Source organism: Salmo salar, chromosome ssa03 (genome assembly GCF_905237065.1).
Source record: "Salmo salar chromosome ssa03, Ssal_v3.1, whole genome shotgun sequence".
NCBI classification, from domain to species: domain Eukaryota; kingdom Metazoa; phylum Chordata; class Actinopteri; order Salmoniformes; family Salmonidae; genus Salmo; species Salmo salar.
Genome location: NC_059444.1, coordinates 42,505,495 through 42,523,229, shown reverse-complemented (window position 1 = coordinate 42,523,229; position 17,735 = coordinate 42,505,495). Strand labels below are relative to the sequence as shown.

Below are 17,735 nucleotides of genomic sequence, written 5' to 3'. Positions count from 1 at the left end.
GGCATTGAGTGATGATGAAAGAGATATTGTCTCTAGAAACATCATTGAAACCAGGTGATGTCATCGCATGTGTGGGTGGTGGAACTGAAGGGTTGGATAAGGTATAATTAGCAGGGCTAGAGGCTCTACACTGAAATAAGCCAATAAACACTAACCTGAACAGCAATGGACAAGGCATATTGACATTAAGGAGAGGCGTGCTTAGCCGAGTGATCATAAGGGTCCAGTGAGTAGTGAGGTTGGTTGGGGTCACGGCGATTCAGACAGCTAGCCGAGCCATGGGTAGCAAGCTAGCAGAAGATGGAGGTCTGTTTTTAGCCACCCGGCGTTTCCGTCGGTAGATTAGTGGGTTCCGTGTGGTAGAGGGGACCAATCCAATTGTCAAAATAGTTATAGTTATAGTGGCCCAAGAAGATTGTTCGATAGACCTGTTCAGATAGCAGCCGATATGCTCAAGACAGCTAACGATTAGCGGGCCGCAGTTAGCAGATGGGCGTTCAGGTTACGTCGTGATGGAGGGGCCAGTTGAATAACTCCCTCGGGCAGATAACGTCGGAATTCCAGTCGTGAAGGCCCGGTGGGGCTCCGCATCGGCAGTAAAACGGGTCCGGATAGGTGATTGTAACCCAGGAGTGGCTGATGGAACTCTTCAGCTAGCTAGCTCCGGGATAATTGGTGTTTGCTCCGGAATCGACATTAGCCAATAGTCACTCGGATAGCAGCTAGCTAGCTGCAAGTTCCAGGTGTAAATGTCCAGAGCTTGCGGTAGAAATTCGGGGATATGGAGAGAAAATAGGTCCGGTATGCTCTGGTCTGAGTCGCGTTGTACAAAACTGGCGATAGCTTTACGAGGTGAATAATACTTTTGAAACCCCCCCCCCAAAAAAACAGATCAGCACCACATTTGGTGAGGCGGGTTGCAGGAGAGTGTTTTGAAGTTGAGTATCTAGAAAAATATACAAAAAGATATGCGAAGAAAAAGACAAAAAGACATAAAATACATACATACGGGACAAGACGAGGACAAAGGACGTCTGACTGCGACGCCATCTTGGAAACCTTGAAGAAGCTATAGAAATAGAATATAAATGCAATAGAAGCGTTGTTTCAAATCAATTTAGAACATTTTTGACATGCGTTTTTCTGGATTTTTTGTTGTTGTTATTCTGTCTCTCATTGTTCAAATAAACCTACCATTAAAAGTATAGACTGATCATTTCTTTGTCAGTGGGCAAACATACAAAATCAGCAGGGGATCAAATACTTTTTTCCCTCAATGTACATGTGATATTAGTAATGTAAGATATGTAAACATTATTAAAGTGGAATTATTTAGAGTGCATTGTATAAGCGACTAGTGATCCATTTATTAAAGTGGCCAGTGATTGGGTCTCAATGTAGGCAGCAGCCTCTCTGAGTTAGTGGTTGCTGTTTAGCAGTCTGATGGCCTATCACTGATTTCAGCCAGTGTATGACTGGATTGAGGGCATTGTTTGAATGAAATGTTGGCATATTGGCAGTTAATTTCAAACATTTATGGAATGGCTGGCTAGCCCTATGGGCCCTGGTCAAAAGTAGTGCACTGTATAGAGAATAAGGTGCCATTTGAGACAGAGACAAGTTTGCAGTCGTCAAGAAAAATAAAACAACATTCAAGACAAGACAGTTATTCCCACGTCTCAATGGTCATTGTGTTTGTTGTTGGCTTGCTTGTGTACACTTTCTGTGTGTGTGTGGCAAAGGGTGGCTACTTTGAAAAATCTGAAATATATTTTGATTTGTTTAACACTTTTTTGGTTACTACATGATTCCATATGTGTTATTTCATAGTTTTGATGTCTTTAGTGCAGGGAAACTTACATCCGTTTTACCTCATTTCTACCAGCATGTTAAATGTGCAACCAGTGGGGAAAAAACTCTAGACCACCTTTATTCCACACACAGAGACATGTACAAAGCTCTCCCTCGCCCTCCATTTGGCAAATCTGACCATAATTCTATCCTCATGATTCCTGCTTACAAGCAAAAACTAAAGCAGGAAGCACCAGTGACTCGGTCAATAAAAAAAAGTGTTCAGATGAAGCAGATGCTAAGCTACAGGACTGTTTTGTTAGCACAGACTGGAATGTGTTCCGGGATTCTTTGGATGGCATTCAGGAGTACACCACATCAGTCACTGGCTTCATCAATAAGAGCATCGTTGACGTCGTCCCCACAGTGACCGTACGTACAGTTGAAGTCGGAAGTTTACATACACTTAAGTTGGAGTCATTAAATCTAGTTTTTCAACCACTCCATAAATTTCTTGTTAACAAACTATAGTTTTGGCAAGTCGGTTAGGACATCTACTTTGTGCATGATACAAGTAATTTTTCCAACAATTGTTAACAGATAGATTATTTCACTTAATTCACAGTATCACAATTCAAGTGGGTCAGAAGTTTACATACACTAAGTTGACTGTGCCTTTAAACAGCTTGGAAAATTCCAGAAAATGATGTCATGGCTTTAGAAGCTTCTGATAGGCTAATTGACATAATTTGAGTCAATTGGAGGTGTACCTGTGGGTGTATTTCAAGGCCTACCTTCAAACTCAGTGCCTCTTTGCTTGACATCATGGGAAAATCAGCCCCAAAAATTGTAGACCTCCAAAAGTCTGGTTCATCCTTGGGAGCAACTTCCAAATGCCTGAAGGTACCACGTTCATCTGTATAAACAATAGTACGCAAGTATAAACACCATGGGACCACGCAGCCGTCATATCGCGCAGGAAGGAGACGCTGTCTCCTAGAGATGAATGCACTTTGTTGCGAAAAGTGCAAATCAATACCAGAACAACAGCAAAGACATCAGTCAGGAACTTAAAGCTTGGTCGCAAATGGGTCTTCCAAATGGACAATGACCCCAAGCATACTTCCAAAGTTGTGGCAAAATGGCTTAAGGACAACAAAGTCAAACTATTGGAGTGGCCATCACAAAGCCCTGACATCAATCCTATAAAAAATTTGTGGGCAGAACTGAAAAAGCGTGTGTGAGCAAGGAGGCCTACAAACCTGACTAGAGTTACACCAGCTCTGCCAGGAGGAATGGGCCAAAATTCACCCAACTTATTGTGGGAAGCTTGTGGAAGGCTACCTGAAATGTTTGACCCAAGTTAAACAATTTAAAGGCAATGCTACCAAATACTAATTGAGTGTATGTAAACTTCTGAACCACTGGGAATGTGGTGAAAAAATTACATTTGAAATAAATCATTCTCTCTACTATTATTCTGACATTTCACATTCTTAAAATAAAGTGGGGATCCTAACTGACCCAAGACAGGGAATTTTTACTTGGATTAAATGTCAGGAATTGTGAAAAACTGAGTTTAAATGTATTTGGCTAAGGTGTATGTACATACCCAAACCAGAAGCCATGGATTACAGGCAACATCTGCACTAAGCTAAAGGGTAGAGCTGTCGCTTTCAAGGAGCGGGACTCTAACCCGGAAGCTTATAAGAAATACCGCTATGCCCTCCGACAAAACATCAAACAGGCAAAGCTTCAATACAGGACTAAGATTGAATCGTACTACACCGGCTCCGATGCTCGTTGGATGTGGCAGGGCTTGCAAACTATTACAGACTATAAAGGGAAGCACAGCGAGCTGCCCAGTGACACGAGCCTACCAGATGAGCTAAATTACTTCTATGCTCACTTCGAGGAAAGTAACACTGAAACATGCATGAGAGCATCAGCTGTTACGGACGACTGTGTGATCACGCTCTCTGTAGCCGATATGAGTAAGACCTTTAAACAGGTCAACATTCTCAAGGCTGCAGGGCCAGATGGATTACCAGGACATGTACTCCGAGCATGCGCTGACCAACTGGCAAGTGTCTTCACTGGCATTTCAACCTATCCCTGACTGAGTCTGTAATACCAACATGTTTCAAGCAGACCACCATAGTCCCTGTGCCCAGGAACACTAAGTTAACCTGCCTAAATGACTACCGACCCGTAGCACTCACGTCTGTAGCCATGAAGTGCTTTGAAAGGCTGGTCATGGCTCACATCAACACCATTATCCCAGAAACCCACTCCAATTTGCATTCCGCCCGAAAAGATCCACAGATGATGCAATCGCTATTGCACTCAACACTGCCCTTTCCCACCTGAACAAAAGGAACACCTATGTGAGAATGCTAGTCATTGACTACAGCTCAGCGTTCAACACCATAGTGCCCTCAAAGCTCATAATTTAGCTAAGGACCCTGGGACTAAACACCTCCCTCTGCAACTAGATCTTGGACTTCCTGACGGGCCGCCCCCAGGTGGTAAGTGTAGGTAACAACACATCCGCCACACTGATCCTCAACACAGGGGCCCCTCAGGGGTGCATGCTCAGTCCCCTCCTGTACTCCCTGTTCACTCATGACTGCATGGCCAGGCATGACTCCAACACCATAATCAAGTTTTCCGATGACACAACAGTGCTAGGCCTGATCACCGACAACGATGAGACAGCCTATATGGAGGAGGTCAGAGACCTGGCCGTGTGGTGCCAGGACAACAACCTCTCCCTCAACGTGATCAAGACAAAGGAGATGATTGTAGACTCCAGGAAAAGGAGGACCGAGCACACCCCCATTCTCATCGATGGGGCTGAAGTGGAGCAGGTTGAGAGCTTCAAACTCCTTGGTGTCCACATCACCAACAAACTATCATGGTCGAAACACACAAAGACAGTCATGAAGAGGGCAGGACAAAACTGTTGAACTCAGCTATTCCCGCTCAGGAGACTGAAAATATTTGGCATGGGTCCTCAGATCCTCAAGAGGTTGTACAGCTGCACCATCGAGAGCATCCTGACTCGTTGCATCACTGCCTGGTATGGCTACTGCTCGGCCTCCGACCGCAAGTTACTACAGAGGGTAATGCGTGCAGCCCAGTACATCACTGGGGCCAAGCATCCTGCCATCCAGGACCTCTATACCAGGCGATGTCAGAGGAAGGCCCTAAAAATTGTCAAAGATTCCAGCCACCCTAGTCATAGACTCTTCTCTCTGCTACCGAACGGCAAGCGGTACCGGAGTGCCATGTCTAGGTCCAAGAGGCTTCTAAACAGCTTCTACGATGAGAACATAAGACTCCTGAACAGCTAATCAAAGGGCTACTCAGACCCCTCTTTTATGCTTCTGTTACTCTCTGTTTATTATCAATGCATAGTCACTTTGACTCTACCTAAATGTAACTATTTCCCCAATTACTTCGATTAACCGGTGCCCCGCACATTGATTCTGTACCGGTACCCCCTGTATATAGCCTCACTATTGTTATTTTACTGCTGCTGTTTAATTATTTGTTACTTTTATTTTCTATTTAACACTTGTTTTTCTTAAAACTGCATTGTTGGTTAAGGGCTTGTAAGTAAGCATTTCACTGTAAGGTCCACACCTGTTGTATTCAGTGCATGTGACAAATAACATTTGATTTGATTCACTATTATTCTACAATGTAGAAAATAGTAAAAATAAAGAAAAACCCTCGAATGAGTAGATGTGTCCAAACTTTTGACTGGTACTGTATATTAACTTTTCCCCCATCCTCAGGTGAAAATCCAACTGCCAGACACCAGAGCAACAGATATAGTCCTGGATGGATGTGTAGGAGAAAGTCCTTGGTCTGCGAACACCATACTTCTAAGTTGCTTGCCTGTCATCCTTCTGCAAAGAGTTCCAGGATATCAATCCACAGCCAGAAACCTCTTTAACCACGATTTGCTGACCTCTTCTCATGCTCCATTTTTCTTCATAAGGAGAGAAGTGTTTTATCTCTATCTAAAACATCTGTCATCTCAGCCATGACTGAAAATACCCTATTTTCCTCTCCCTTTGTCCAGATGAGCATCGGTGGTCCGAGGTGCAGGCTTCAAACCTGTAGCTGCTTAGCGGCAGAGTGGTTCAATTCCACCTTTCGGGCGTAAATTCTAAGCGCTCAAATGTATAGACTTTGATCCCCTTATAATATTCATAGGAATTCACTAATAAATGTTCTACGCTAAAACAACAAAAACATTTGTATCAGTGCTCTTGGAAATAAATAGCTACTCTTGTTGAAACTACGCGTCTGCTCTTGTTTCGTTTGAAAGTTTTGGTATCCCGAGTGGCGCAGCGGTCTAAGGCACTGTATCTCAGACCCTGGTTCCAGGCGGTATCACAACTGGCCGTTATTGGGAGTCCCATTGGACGGCGCACAATTTGCCCAGCGTGGTCCGGGTTAGGGTTTGGCGGGGTTAGCCGTCATTGTAAATAACAATTTGTTCTTTACCGACTTGCCTGGTTAAATAAAAATACAAAATGTTCTGTCTGTCTGACTGTCTGTTTGACACAAACACACAATTTCTCTGTCTCACTCTCTTTTCCCCTCCCAACTCATTAAATCCTTTCTCTCTCGACAGTAAACTGGGCCTACACCTTCCGCACCCAGTACAGTCAGGAGGGAAAAGCCCAGTTCTACAGTGAATGACGGGCTGGAGGTCACACTACCCATGAACCGCTTCATGGATCAAAGCAACCTGCAATGAATGACAGCGCAAGTTAGGGTGAAATAACCAATATTATACAAAGTTCTCTACCACACTTTTTCTGCATTTCCAACAAAGGACTTTGCGCCTGTGCTTGGCCTAAATATGCAGGCTTTTGTTACCAATGCATGTAACAGGCTTGAGTTGAGAGGAGTAGGTAGGAATGTACACAGGTGAGTGCAGAGCTTCCATCTTCTGTTATGAAGCAGAAAAGATGGGTATTGTCATTACTGACACTATGGATTAGAGTTCCATGGTTTTCATTATAAAGTCTTGACTCTGTTCATGGAATATATTTGGTCTGTTACATGGAATATTGTTTGCATTTCAAGAAATACAATTATTCAACCTGTGTTACACTCGTGTATTTGTGGTTTGTTCTCATTGTGCTACATTTACCAAAACACTCTTTGCTATAGCTTACCATTCTTGTTTGTTATTATTCAATATTGTTTTATTATAAGGTAGTTGTGGCCGTGGGTTGTGTTGATCAATTATTATGAGGGAGTACATGGTCCGACAGAGTCGCAGTAGCGAACTCATGATCATGTGACGCATACGTTACTTTCCCGGCACAATCCCAGACGCAACGACTCCATATCATCGCTTTACACAGTCCTACCACCTCCACGCCTTGCTTTCGGTATGGCGGACGGCGAGAGGTCCCCGCTACTGGCAGATCTCGGAGATGGTGGTCTTGGGGGTGGTAACGGCGGAGTGTCACCTGGCTCGGCTCCGTATGGTTTACCAAATAAGCCACAAAGTGAGTATACATGCCATGGATGTTCTCCAACCTAGCCAAGGCAGTCGACTGGTTAGCTAGCTGACAACTCATCGGTTCCTATGATTTCCAGATAGCCAAGAGCACAAGTTGCTGTCTAGCTAGGAACATGAACAGCGCTTATTTGGTAAAACATAGTAACGACGATGTTGTGTCTGCACTGATTATCTGGGGAATATATTGTGGTTGCTAGCCAGCTAGCGGTTGATGCAAGCATGCCGGTTAGTTAACTTAGTTGGCTGGCAATATTTCTCTATAACCTTAAGGCATTTTATGCATTTATCGTTTAGGCATCATAGTTAAACGGATGTAACTAACAAAACGGAAACACTATGTTGAGTTGTGTGCATGGAGCTAGCTAGCTAGTTGTCTGCTGCAAGATTTCTAACTAGCAAGCCTCGCTATAATCAATTTCTCAATACAGAAGATGTAAGTTGCCATATCCTGATGATCCACGTGTTATGATATTGCAAGTTATGTTATAGTGGCCTACAGAAATAAAAAATGTCAGTGTAATATTTGTATCACCATTTGAAGATATACCGCCAGTATGTTCACGCTAACTAGCTAGTGTGCTAATCTCGTTTGAGGCGTGTACCAAAGCACCTGATTTGATTGGCACCGCTTTAGGCCATTCAATAAGCTTATAATTACTGCAAGATAATACGTCGGCCAATTACTGTTTTCTGGGGAGGGGCTGCTGTATCTACGGAAATATCAGAACAGTGGCATGAGTTGCTGTAACACAGGTGTTTGTTCAAATCATAATACCATAGATTCTTGTGTTTTTGAAATATTACAGTGGTAATTGCATATTTCCGCGATAATAGTATTACACACACACAGATAAGCCCCTGCAGTCCTTTTATAAAGCTCCTTTTTTGTTGGAACTCAATACTCAAATCTCATTCTTGTTAATCCTCATTTAAAAGGTAAAAAAACGGAATAGTACTTTCCGTGTAACCCTTTCATGGTTCAGTGCACTACTTACTCTATCTGTATTATTCTGTCAGTCAATCTGCAAATCCGTGGCGCTAAAACGCCAGATATATGCAATAAAAAGTCAATGTTATCAAAAACAAAAGGGCTGATAAATTAAAAAAAATCAATACTAAATATGTATAGGAGCTCTGTGCTTAGGCTGCTACAAGGGTGCCATGGCAACTATCAGCGAAATCGGGCTTTATTGAAGAATGTTTTACTTGCGATGACTAATATGTGGTTGTCTTTCCTACCTTAGTTGAATGCACTGATTGTAAATCACTCTGAATAAGAGTGTCTGCTAAATGACCAAAACATTCATGTTCACACCACCCCAAACCCTCTGTCTGCATTTCAGGCTTTCCTCCCTTCCCCAGCCCCACCCAGCCCTCGGTGCTTATGGGGGAGGACCCTCCTCCGTACTCCCCCCTCACCTCCCCAGAGAGTGGCAGCGCGCCAGGCATCAGCTGTAGAGTGTGTCAGAGCCTCATCAGCGTGGAGGGGAAGATCCACCAGCATGTGGTCAAGTGTGGGGTCTGCAACGAGGCTACGGTGGGTGACGCATATCTATCTGTAGTGTCATCACATCTATAGACATAGTCATACAAGTTGTATACAGTGGGCAGGCTGGGTGGGTGACCTACCACATAAACCTGCATGTCAGGGTTAATTCCATTTCAATTCAGGAAGTAATCTGACATTGGACCTTCCCTCAATGCTTCTCCATGAGAACTTGGATGTGGAATTTCAGCTTACTTCCTGAATTGACCCTAGGTTTAAGATAAAAGGTTAGGCTAGTTATAATTCCATGTGGAAGCTTTTTGAAAATCAACAGATTTATGGGACCTGCTCTGTTGCTAACGGATTTATTTGAAATGGAATTGAACTTGTTCACCATTCTGTGTCCTTCTCCTTTTGTCTCTGTCTCCCTCTGTAGCCCATCAAGAATGCGCCAGCAGGGAAGAAGTATGTCCGCTGCCCCTGTAACTGTCTGCTCATCTGCAAAGTCACCTCCCAGAGGATCGCCTGTCCCCGGCCCTACTGGTAAGAGGGAGGGAAGAGGGTTGAGTGAGAAGGAGTGTGTGAAAGAGAGACTGGATGCATCCCAATTGGTACCATATTTACTATTTAGTGCACTACTTTTGACCAGATGGGCCCTGGTTATAGTGCACTATATAGGGAATGAAGTAATACACTATAGGGAAATAGGCTGCCATTTGGGATGTAGCCACATTATCAAAGAGGGAGGGAGACAGACAACAACGGTTATATGAGAAATGATTCCCTCCCTTCATAAAACATTACATGGCGGCAAAAGTATCTCAGGGCATATCTATCTATATACACACACATACAGTTGAAGTCGGAAGTTTACATGAACCTTAACCAAATACATTTACACTCAGTTTTTCACAATTCCTGACGTTTAATCATAGTAAATATTCCCAGTCTTAGGTCAGTTAGGCTCACCACTTTATTTTAAAAATGTGAAATGTCAGAATAATAGTAGAGAATGATTTATTTCAGCTTTTATTTCTTTCATCACAATCCCAGTGGGTCAGAAGTTTACATAGTCAATTAGTATTTGGTAGCATTGCCTTTAAATTGTTTAACTTGGGTCAAACGTTACGGGTAGCCTTCCACAATAAGTTGGGTGAATTTTGGCCCATTCCTCCAGACAGAGCTGGTGTAACTGAGTCAGGTTTGTAGGCCTCCTTTCTCGCACACACTTTTTCACTTCTGCCCACAAATGTTCTATGGGATTGAGGTCAGGGCTTGCGATGGCCACTCCAATACCTTGACTTTGTTGTCCTTAAGCCATTTTGCCACAACTTTGGAAGTATGCTTGGGGTCATTGTCCATTTTGAAGACCCATTTGTGACCAAGCTTTAACTTCCTGACTGATGTCTTGAGATGTTGCTTCAATATATCCACATCATTTTCCGTCCTCATGATGCCATCTATTTTGTGAAGTGCACCAGTCCCTCCTGCAAGCAAAGCACCCCCACAACATGATGCTGCCACCCCCATGCTTCACGGTTGGGATGGTCGTTCTTCGGCTTGCAAGCCTCCCCCTTTTTCCTCCAAACATAATGAGGATTATTATGGCCAAACAGTTGTATTTTTGTTTCATCAGACCAGAGGACATTTCTCCAAGAAGTAGAATCTTTGTCCCCATGTGCAGTTGCAAACCATAGTCTGGCTTTTTTATGGCGGTTTTGGAGCAGTGGCTTCTTCGTTACTGAGCGGCCTTTCAGGTTTTGTCGATATAGGACTTGTGTTACAGTGGATATAGATACTTTTGTACCTGTTTCCTCCAGCATCTTCTCAAGGTCCTTTGCTGTTTTTCTGGGATTGATTTGCACTTTTAACACCATAGTACGTTCATCTCTAGGAGACAGAACGCCTCTCCTTCCTGATCGGTATGATGGCAGCGTGGTCCCATGGTGTTTATACTTGCGTACTATTGTTTGTACAGATGAATGTGGTACCTTCAGTCGTTTGGAAATTGCTCTCACGGATGAGCCAGACTTGTGGAGGTCTACCATTTTTTCCCCCCTGACATCTTGGCTGATTTCTTTTGATTTTCCCATGATGTCAAGCAAATAGGCACTGAGTTTGAAGGTAGGCCTTGAAATACATCCACAGGTACACCTCCAATTGACTCAAATGTTGTCAATTAGCCTATCAGAAGCTTCTAAAGCCATAACATAATTTCTGGAATTTTCCAAGCTGTTTAAAAGGTACAGTCAACTTAATGTATGTAAACTTCTGACCCACTGGAATTGTGATACAGTGAATAAGTGAAATAATCTGTCTGTAAACAATTGTTGAAAGAATGACTTGTGTCATGCACAAAGTAGATGTCCTAACCGACTTGCCAAAACAACGAGTTTTAATGACTCCAACCTAAGTGTATGTAAACTTCGACTTCAACTGTACAAGTAATGATTACTGTGAACTAGGACTATGTAGGACATTAATTACAACAGGTCCCCCAATGTGTATTTCTGTGTAACTACGTTGTCAAGATATATAACTTTCAAACTACAGAAATACTGCCTGTATGATGCATTTTTTTAATGCTATGTTTTGCATCATATGAGGCTCGTACCGGCTGTATTTCTGTATTTTGAAAGTTTTGTGAACTTGATTGCTGACATGCAAAACATTTTGGGACTATATCAATAATGGACTTTTTATGAAACAAATACCAAAAGATAGTTTCTGGGTGGAGTTTTCCTTTAAGGGCTGCATTAGGCTTACCCAGTGCATAGAAAAGTTAGGTGACTTGTATGGAATTTACGCTCGGTAGCATTTAAACCTAGCTAAGAATACTGACTTGTAGACTGAACAGTGAGTTATGTGGTTGCTGTTTTGCCATCCTGGCACTGATTCTGCTGATAGCAGCTATTTTGAATAAGGGTCTACTTGTGATGTGAGGTTTTCCCTTCTAAACATGAATGCACTGACTGACTCAGGAAAAGAGCATCTGCTAAAATGTAAACATTTTAGTTGACAGGTATGGTTACGCTCTGTTGCATTTAAATCTAGGAATACTGACTTGTAGACTGATCAGTGAGCTATGTGGTCGTGTTCCCCCAGTAAGAGGATAATAAACCTGGGTCCGGTCCACCCTGGTCCAGCCAGCCCTGACCCCCAGCCGGCCGGAGCTCGGGTCTCCTGTGGACACTGCAGCAACACTTTCTTGGTACGACTCTTCCCTCGCCTCTCTCACAGCCATCATATACAGTAGGCTGCATCCCAAATATCACCTTATTCCCGCCAAAAGGGCACCAGGGCCCAAATGTTTGATATTGTCTATAGGTAAATGAGGTGTGTGTGGTTAAGATCTGGAAACATTGTCCAGTGTCCAAAGGCTTATTGGGTTATTAGGTAATCAAATAAGTGTAAAATTTTTCCAGATTCCAGTTAAAATAAGAAAGGGTTGCAAATATAACCCTATTAATCAACAAAACAAAAATACAAGTTCTCCAAGAATCAATCATTTTGTGTTATGCACACGAGTGCAACGTAATCTGATTAGTATTATTTACTCTTACATGAACAACAAATACACCGGCCAGTTTATTTGCCTCCAGGACAGCCTGAATTCTTCAGGCATGGATTCTACAAGTCTGAAACATTCCACAGGGATGTTGGTCCAAGCTGCCGAGATGGCATTGCGCAGTTTCTCCTGTACCTTTGACACCAGACAGGATGGTACCATGGACTGCTGCTCTTACACCAAATCCTGACTCTGCCATCAGCATGACTCAACAGGAACCGGGATTTGCCGGACCATTCAATGTTTTTCCACTCCTTGATTGTCCAGTGCTGGTGATGGCGTGCCCACTGGAGCCGTTTCTTGGTTTTAGCTGATAGGAGTGGAACCCAGAGTGGTCGTCTGCTGCAGTAGCCCATACGTGACAAGGATCAACGAGTTGTGCGTTCCGAGATGCCGTTCTGCACACCACTGTTGTACTCCATTATTTGTCTGTTTGTGGCCCGCCTGTTGGCTTACGCGATTCTTGCCGTTCTCCTTCGACCTCATCAACGAGCTGCTTTTGCCACAGAACTGCCGCTGACTGGATGTTTGTTTGTCGCACAATTCTCGGGAACCCATAGACACTGTCGAGAGTGAAAAGCCCAGGAGGGCGGCAGTCTCTGAGATAGTGGATTCGGCGTGCCTGGCACCCCGACGATCATATCACGCTCAAAGTTTTGCCCATTCTAACATTCAATTGGATGTCTGTCTGCCTGCTTTATATGGCAAGCCACGGCCATGTGACTCACTGTCTGTGGGAGCGATCCATTTTTGTGAACAGGGTGGTGTACCTAATAAACTGGCGAGTGAGTGTCTGTACAATTAATTAAAACAAACTATTACCACATTTAAAACCACAGACAAGTTAATGTTATGGTTAGATTGAATGTGTTTGAATATGCAGGTAGTGTGTGTATGTGTATTCTCTTCACTGACAGCATCCAAAATGGTACCCTACTCCCTATTTAGTGCATTACTTTTGAGTAGAACCCATATGGCTCTGATCAAAAGTAGTGCACTATTTAGGCAATAAGGTGCCATTTGGGACATGTACTCTATCATATTGACATAAGTGTCTTGTAATGTGTGTTTCAGTGGACAGAGTTTACTGACAGGACACTCGCCAGGTGCCCACACTGCAAGAAAGTGTGAGTTTCTATCTGTCCACACAGTACCCAGTCAATACAGAGGAGTCCATTTAAAAAGGGATTATACAATATGCTAAAAATTATGGTTCTCCAGTGGTGGCTGGTGGCACGTTATATCGGAGGACATGCTCATAGTTCTGGCTGGATGACTGTAGCATTAGGCATCAGGATAAGCTCCTTACTGACTTGTGTGCAACCTCTCAAGTCTGAGCTGTTACTCTTACACAACCTTTTATTAGTATGACTTGCTTCAGCAACTAACAATTTAAACCTATGAAGTTATTTTGGACAGCCGAAGCAAGTCGGACAATTTTTCTCCAGGAAAATTACCCTTTCTATTTAATGTTTACAGTCCATTTTTCCCTTTCTTTTGTCACACCCTTTGACATGCAGCTCCTCTATTGGTCAGAGGTACCCTCGAAGGCGGAGCTTGTGGTGTTTTCTACTATGCTTGCTTTTCAGCATCTCCACTGCTGGACTGGTGGTGAGTACACCCTCCATCCTGTCCACTCTACATTACTTGACAAACCCATATCGTAGATGTATCAAACACAGCCATGTCCACCGCCTAAGCCCCTTCATGAGGCAGGAAAAACCTTGTTAAGTGTTCTCTCTCCCTCTGTTCTGTCTGTAGGACCCATTTCACCACTAAACACATTGCAAAAAATAAAAATGTTACATGCTCTCTCCTTTTTCTTTCTCTCTCTCTGTAGGCTGGTACGTGGGTGAAGGCCCAGGACTATGGGGGTATCTATGCCTCCTGGGCCGTGCTGATCCTGCTGGTACTCCTTACCCTGGGCCGGGCTCTGTACTGGGCCTGCATGCGTGTTAGTGAGCCCCTACAGAACTTCACATAGCCACACACACACACACACACACACACACACGTGTAGGTTGAAGTTGCCCCTAGATGCTGATCTTGGGTCAGTTTTGCATTTCCCCCTCTAAATGGCTATGGTTAAGATTGGGGGACGAGAAGCTGATCTCGTAGATGTGCACCTAGGGGAAACTTCACCCCAAAGCCACACAAACAGAGGAGAGGAGATCCGCAGGAGCGGGGGGGAGCTTTTAAAATAATATTTATTTAAACTGGAAATTAAAACAAAGTTTTCCTCCTCCTTCCCTTTAGTCTGTTCAATGTGTTTCCAAACTTGATGATGAAGAACATTTACTTACTCCCGAAGGAGCAGTAGCGTGACTGCTACATTACTAGTTCAATTAGTTTTAACATGTTCAACTACGGTCCCTTCCCTGTTTTTAATCGTCACTCAGGCCGCATCATGGCATGGCTCAGTGGAAGAAAGTCTTAAATTATGACACGACCCTCGGAAAAGACGGTTACTTCGCAACACTGATTTCATGTTCTGTTTTTGGGCATTTTACATGATTTATTTGTTTTTGTAAACCTTTGAAGCATTTTAGAAAGGCAAATTAAGCTAAAATGAGGCCAGTGCAAGGTGAACGCCACGCAAGTTACCCTCTCTTGCCTGTCATGGTGCATAATCTGTGGGGCTGTCAGTCTTTGATTCAAAGTAGCTTGGAAGCCTTAAAAGCAGTTTTATTTAACTAGGCAAGTCAGTTAAGAACAAATTCTTATTTACAGTGACGGCCTACCCCGGCCAAACCCGGATGACGTTGGGCCAATTGTGCGCCGCCCTATGGGACTACCAATCGCGGCCGGATGTGATACAGCCTGGATTCAAACCAAGGACTGTAGTGGCGCCTCTTGCACTGAGATGCAGTGCCTTAGACGCTGCGCCACTTGGGAGCCCAGTTAGAGAGAGAGCTTGAGATGAGGCTGTTCAATCTGACTGGACACACATGGCCCTTCTCTCTCTTACACATTCAGCTAATAGCTTAGATGTAAGCTGTCAGTGTAACCCATAGATGTACACTGTACTATAGAGCCTCAAAATGATGAAAGCCCTCCGTGGTGCTGCCCATGTTAAACAGGCTTTGGGCCAAGTGTGCCCACTACCCAGCTATGGTCAATTTACAGTACATCTTTGCCTGGCTACCCATCTAACGTTTCTTCTCCACAATGAGTCGAGATTAGCTTTCCTCCCTGACCCTTTGAAAATGTGTCAACATTTTAACTGTTCTGATTGGTCCCAGAAACTGATGAGTTGGGCCTGATATGAATCACGTCATTTTGACATCCGCACAAATGACCCGGATGGCAGGTTCAGACTGATGTATGGAGCAATCCATAGAGCAGCGGAATTAAATTGGGGTTGAGTCGTCAGGCAAAATCTACCCTCCATGATCAAAATGAGTCCTTGATGACAGAGGCAGGCTGTGGTTGTTGTAGACCCTGTGCCTCAGAGAGGCTGTCCTTCAGGTTGGGAGTGCGTCCCAAATTGCACCCTATTCCCAATATAGAGCACTCCTTTTTCTTCAGAGCCCGTATATGGCTCTGGGCAAAAGTAGTGCACTAAATAGGGAGTAGGGTACCAGTTGGGATGCTGTCAGGGTGAGAGGAAACAGTCAGTGAAGAGAATACACTACCTGCATATTCAAACAGTCAAACTAACCCTATAACACTAACTTGTCTGCTTCTGATTAAGGTAGTTTATATATTTTTTTATTACATATGTTTGTTTCTGTTTTAATTAATTGTACATATGTTGTTCATGTGAGTAATTATTACTAAGCAGATATTCTGTTGAACTCGTGCATAACACTACATGACTGATTCTTGGAGAACTGTTTTGTTGATTTAATAGGGTTATTTTTGCAACCCTTTTTAATGGAATCTGGAAAGTTGTTACACTGATTTGATGACCTATTAAGCCTCTGGACTAAGTGTCAATCTTAAATCACACACACAAACCTCATTTACATAGACAAACATTTAACCACAAACCACATCTTCCACATTAATTGCACCATTTTACACACACACACACACAGCTCTTTGAGATGGTTACCCTGCTTGACAGAACTGTTACAGTAGCAGTGAGTTATTTTAAAATATCATGTTATTTATTATAATGATCATGTTTTAATCATGATATTTATGTACAATATTGATCATGTTAATGATTCCAATGATCAAGAACCTGACTGATGCACTCTTCAGAGTTTGTTTACACACAATAAAGACGTATGAAAATATCAGAATGCTTTTTAGGCTGTTTTGTATTTTTGTTAGTGCTTTTAAGACCGTTTACAATAATCCAAACCAAACATAAGACAAAACAACTACTTAGTGGTGAGTAGTCCAGATACTCGGACACTTTCACAGGTTGTTATAGTTAGTGTCATTTCACAAAATGAGTCCCGTTGATATTTTGAATAGAAATTGTGCACCAATATATATATTTTTTAAATACTTATTTTAGACATGCTCTGGAACTTTGGCATCTAAGTATTTTTTTTAAACTTCCAGCTTTGGGCTGGATGTGTCAGAGTAGTTCATTTAAGCAATAGGGCCTGGAGGGTGTGGTATATGGTGAATATACCACGGCTAAGGGCTGTTCTTAGTCACGACACAATGCGATTACAAACTGGTTACCAACGTAATTAGAGTAAAAAAATAAATGTTCTGATATACCATGACTGTCAGCCAATCAGAATTCTGGGCTTGAACCACCCAGTTTATAAACATGCAAAATCAATGAGCAGAATTATTGTTTTACCTCAATTAGCCACAAAATCCCTAGTTTGAAAGCAACTTTTTCTGGAAGCAGTGCTGCACCAATTCCCCTACATTTTCCCCCATGTGGGCCAGCCCCCGAGCGATTCGAGTTCAACCAATGAGCTTCAGCCCCTCGCCATATGAGTGACAGCTAGCATGATGCACACACAGCAGAGAGGGAGAGAGCAATGACGTGGTGCGCAATTTTCAGGGACCACTTTTGGCTCGTGAGTGCTGCTTTCAAAACTACTGGCTAAAAAGTATAAACAAGAATCAGAGAATCGCTTTAAATTAAGTGCCCTTTACAATAGACAATATTGAGAATTCAATAAATCTGATTTTTTTTTTTTTGTATGAAAAGGCTTGCTTGTTAAAGTGCAAAAATTCAGCATTTTGACATGTCCCTCCGTCAACCCTGTGTCACTTCTAGGAAGATTTTAACACACTTAATCTCAAAATATCCAAGTTTCACCATCATTGTAAAGCCCTGGTTATTTTGTTGCTTTGACAAAGTGATTTCTGAAGATTGATTTATTTAATGTGATTAGTGATTTATGTCTAACTCATTT

General features: G+C 42.9%; 1 protein-coding gene and 1 non-coding gene across 3 annotated transcripts; both read left to right on the top strand.

Moving 5' to 3' along the window:
• The first annotated feature begins 5,878 nt into the window (after positions 1-5,878).
• On the top strand, positions 5,879-5,965 carry trnastop-uca (transfer RNA opal suppressor (anticodon UCA)). Its single transcript has one exon. It is a non-coding gene; the product is annotated as a tRNA-Sec (tRNA).
• Positions 5,966-7,090: 1,125 nt separating this feature from the next.
• LOC106600488 (type I phosphatidylinositol 4,5-bisphosphate 4-phosphatase-A) lies at positions 7,091-16,643 on the top strand. 2 transcript variants are annotated; one of them, XM_014191867.2, is made up of 7 exons: positions 7,092-7,331; positions 8,689-8,882; positions 9,268-9,374; positions 11,937-12,042; positions 13,474-13,526; positions 13,920-14,010; positions 14,240-16,643. In XM_014191867.2, the coding sequence occupies exons 1-7, from the start codon at positions 7,214-7,216 to the stop codon at positions 14,381-14,383; spliced, it is 813 nt and encodes a 270-aa protein (XP_014047342.1). In that variant the 5' UTR covers positions 7,092-7,213; the 3' UTR covers positions 14,384-16,643. The 2 variants fall into 2 exon arrangements, with proteins under 2 accessions (XP_014047343.1, XP_014047342.1); XM_014191868.2 differs by lacking the exon at positions 13,474-13,526 and having other exon boundaries at positions 7,091-7,331.
• Positions 16,644-17,735: the final 1,092 nt, after the last annotated feature.

Excerpts from the sequence above, each read along its gene's own strand:
- LOC106600488 (XM_014191867.2), top strand. The coding sequence starts at position 7,214 with ATGGCGGACGGCGAGAGGTCCCCGCTACTGGCAGATCTCGGAGATGGT. Across the intron at positions 7,332-8,688 it reads TTTACCAAATAAGCCACAAA|GCTTTCCTCCCTTCCCCAGC; the intron begins GTGAGTATACAT and ends TCTGCATTTCAG. Across the intron at positions 9,375-11,936 it reads GCCTGTCCCCGGCCCTACTG|TAAGAGGATAATAAACCTGG; the intron begins GTAAGAGGGAGG and ends GTGTTCCCCCAG.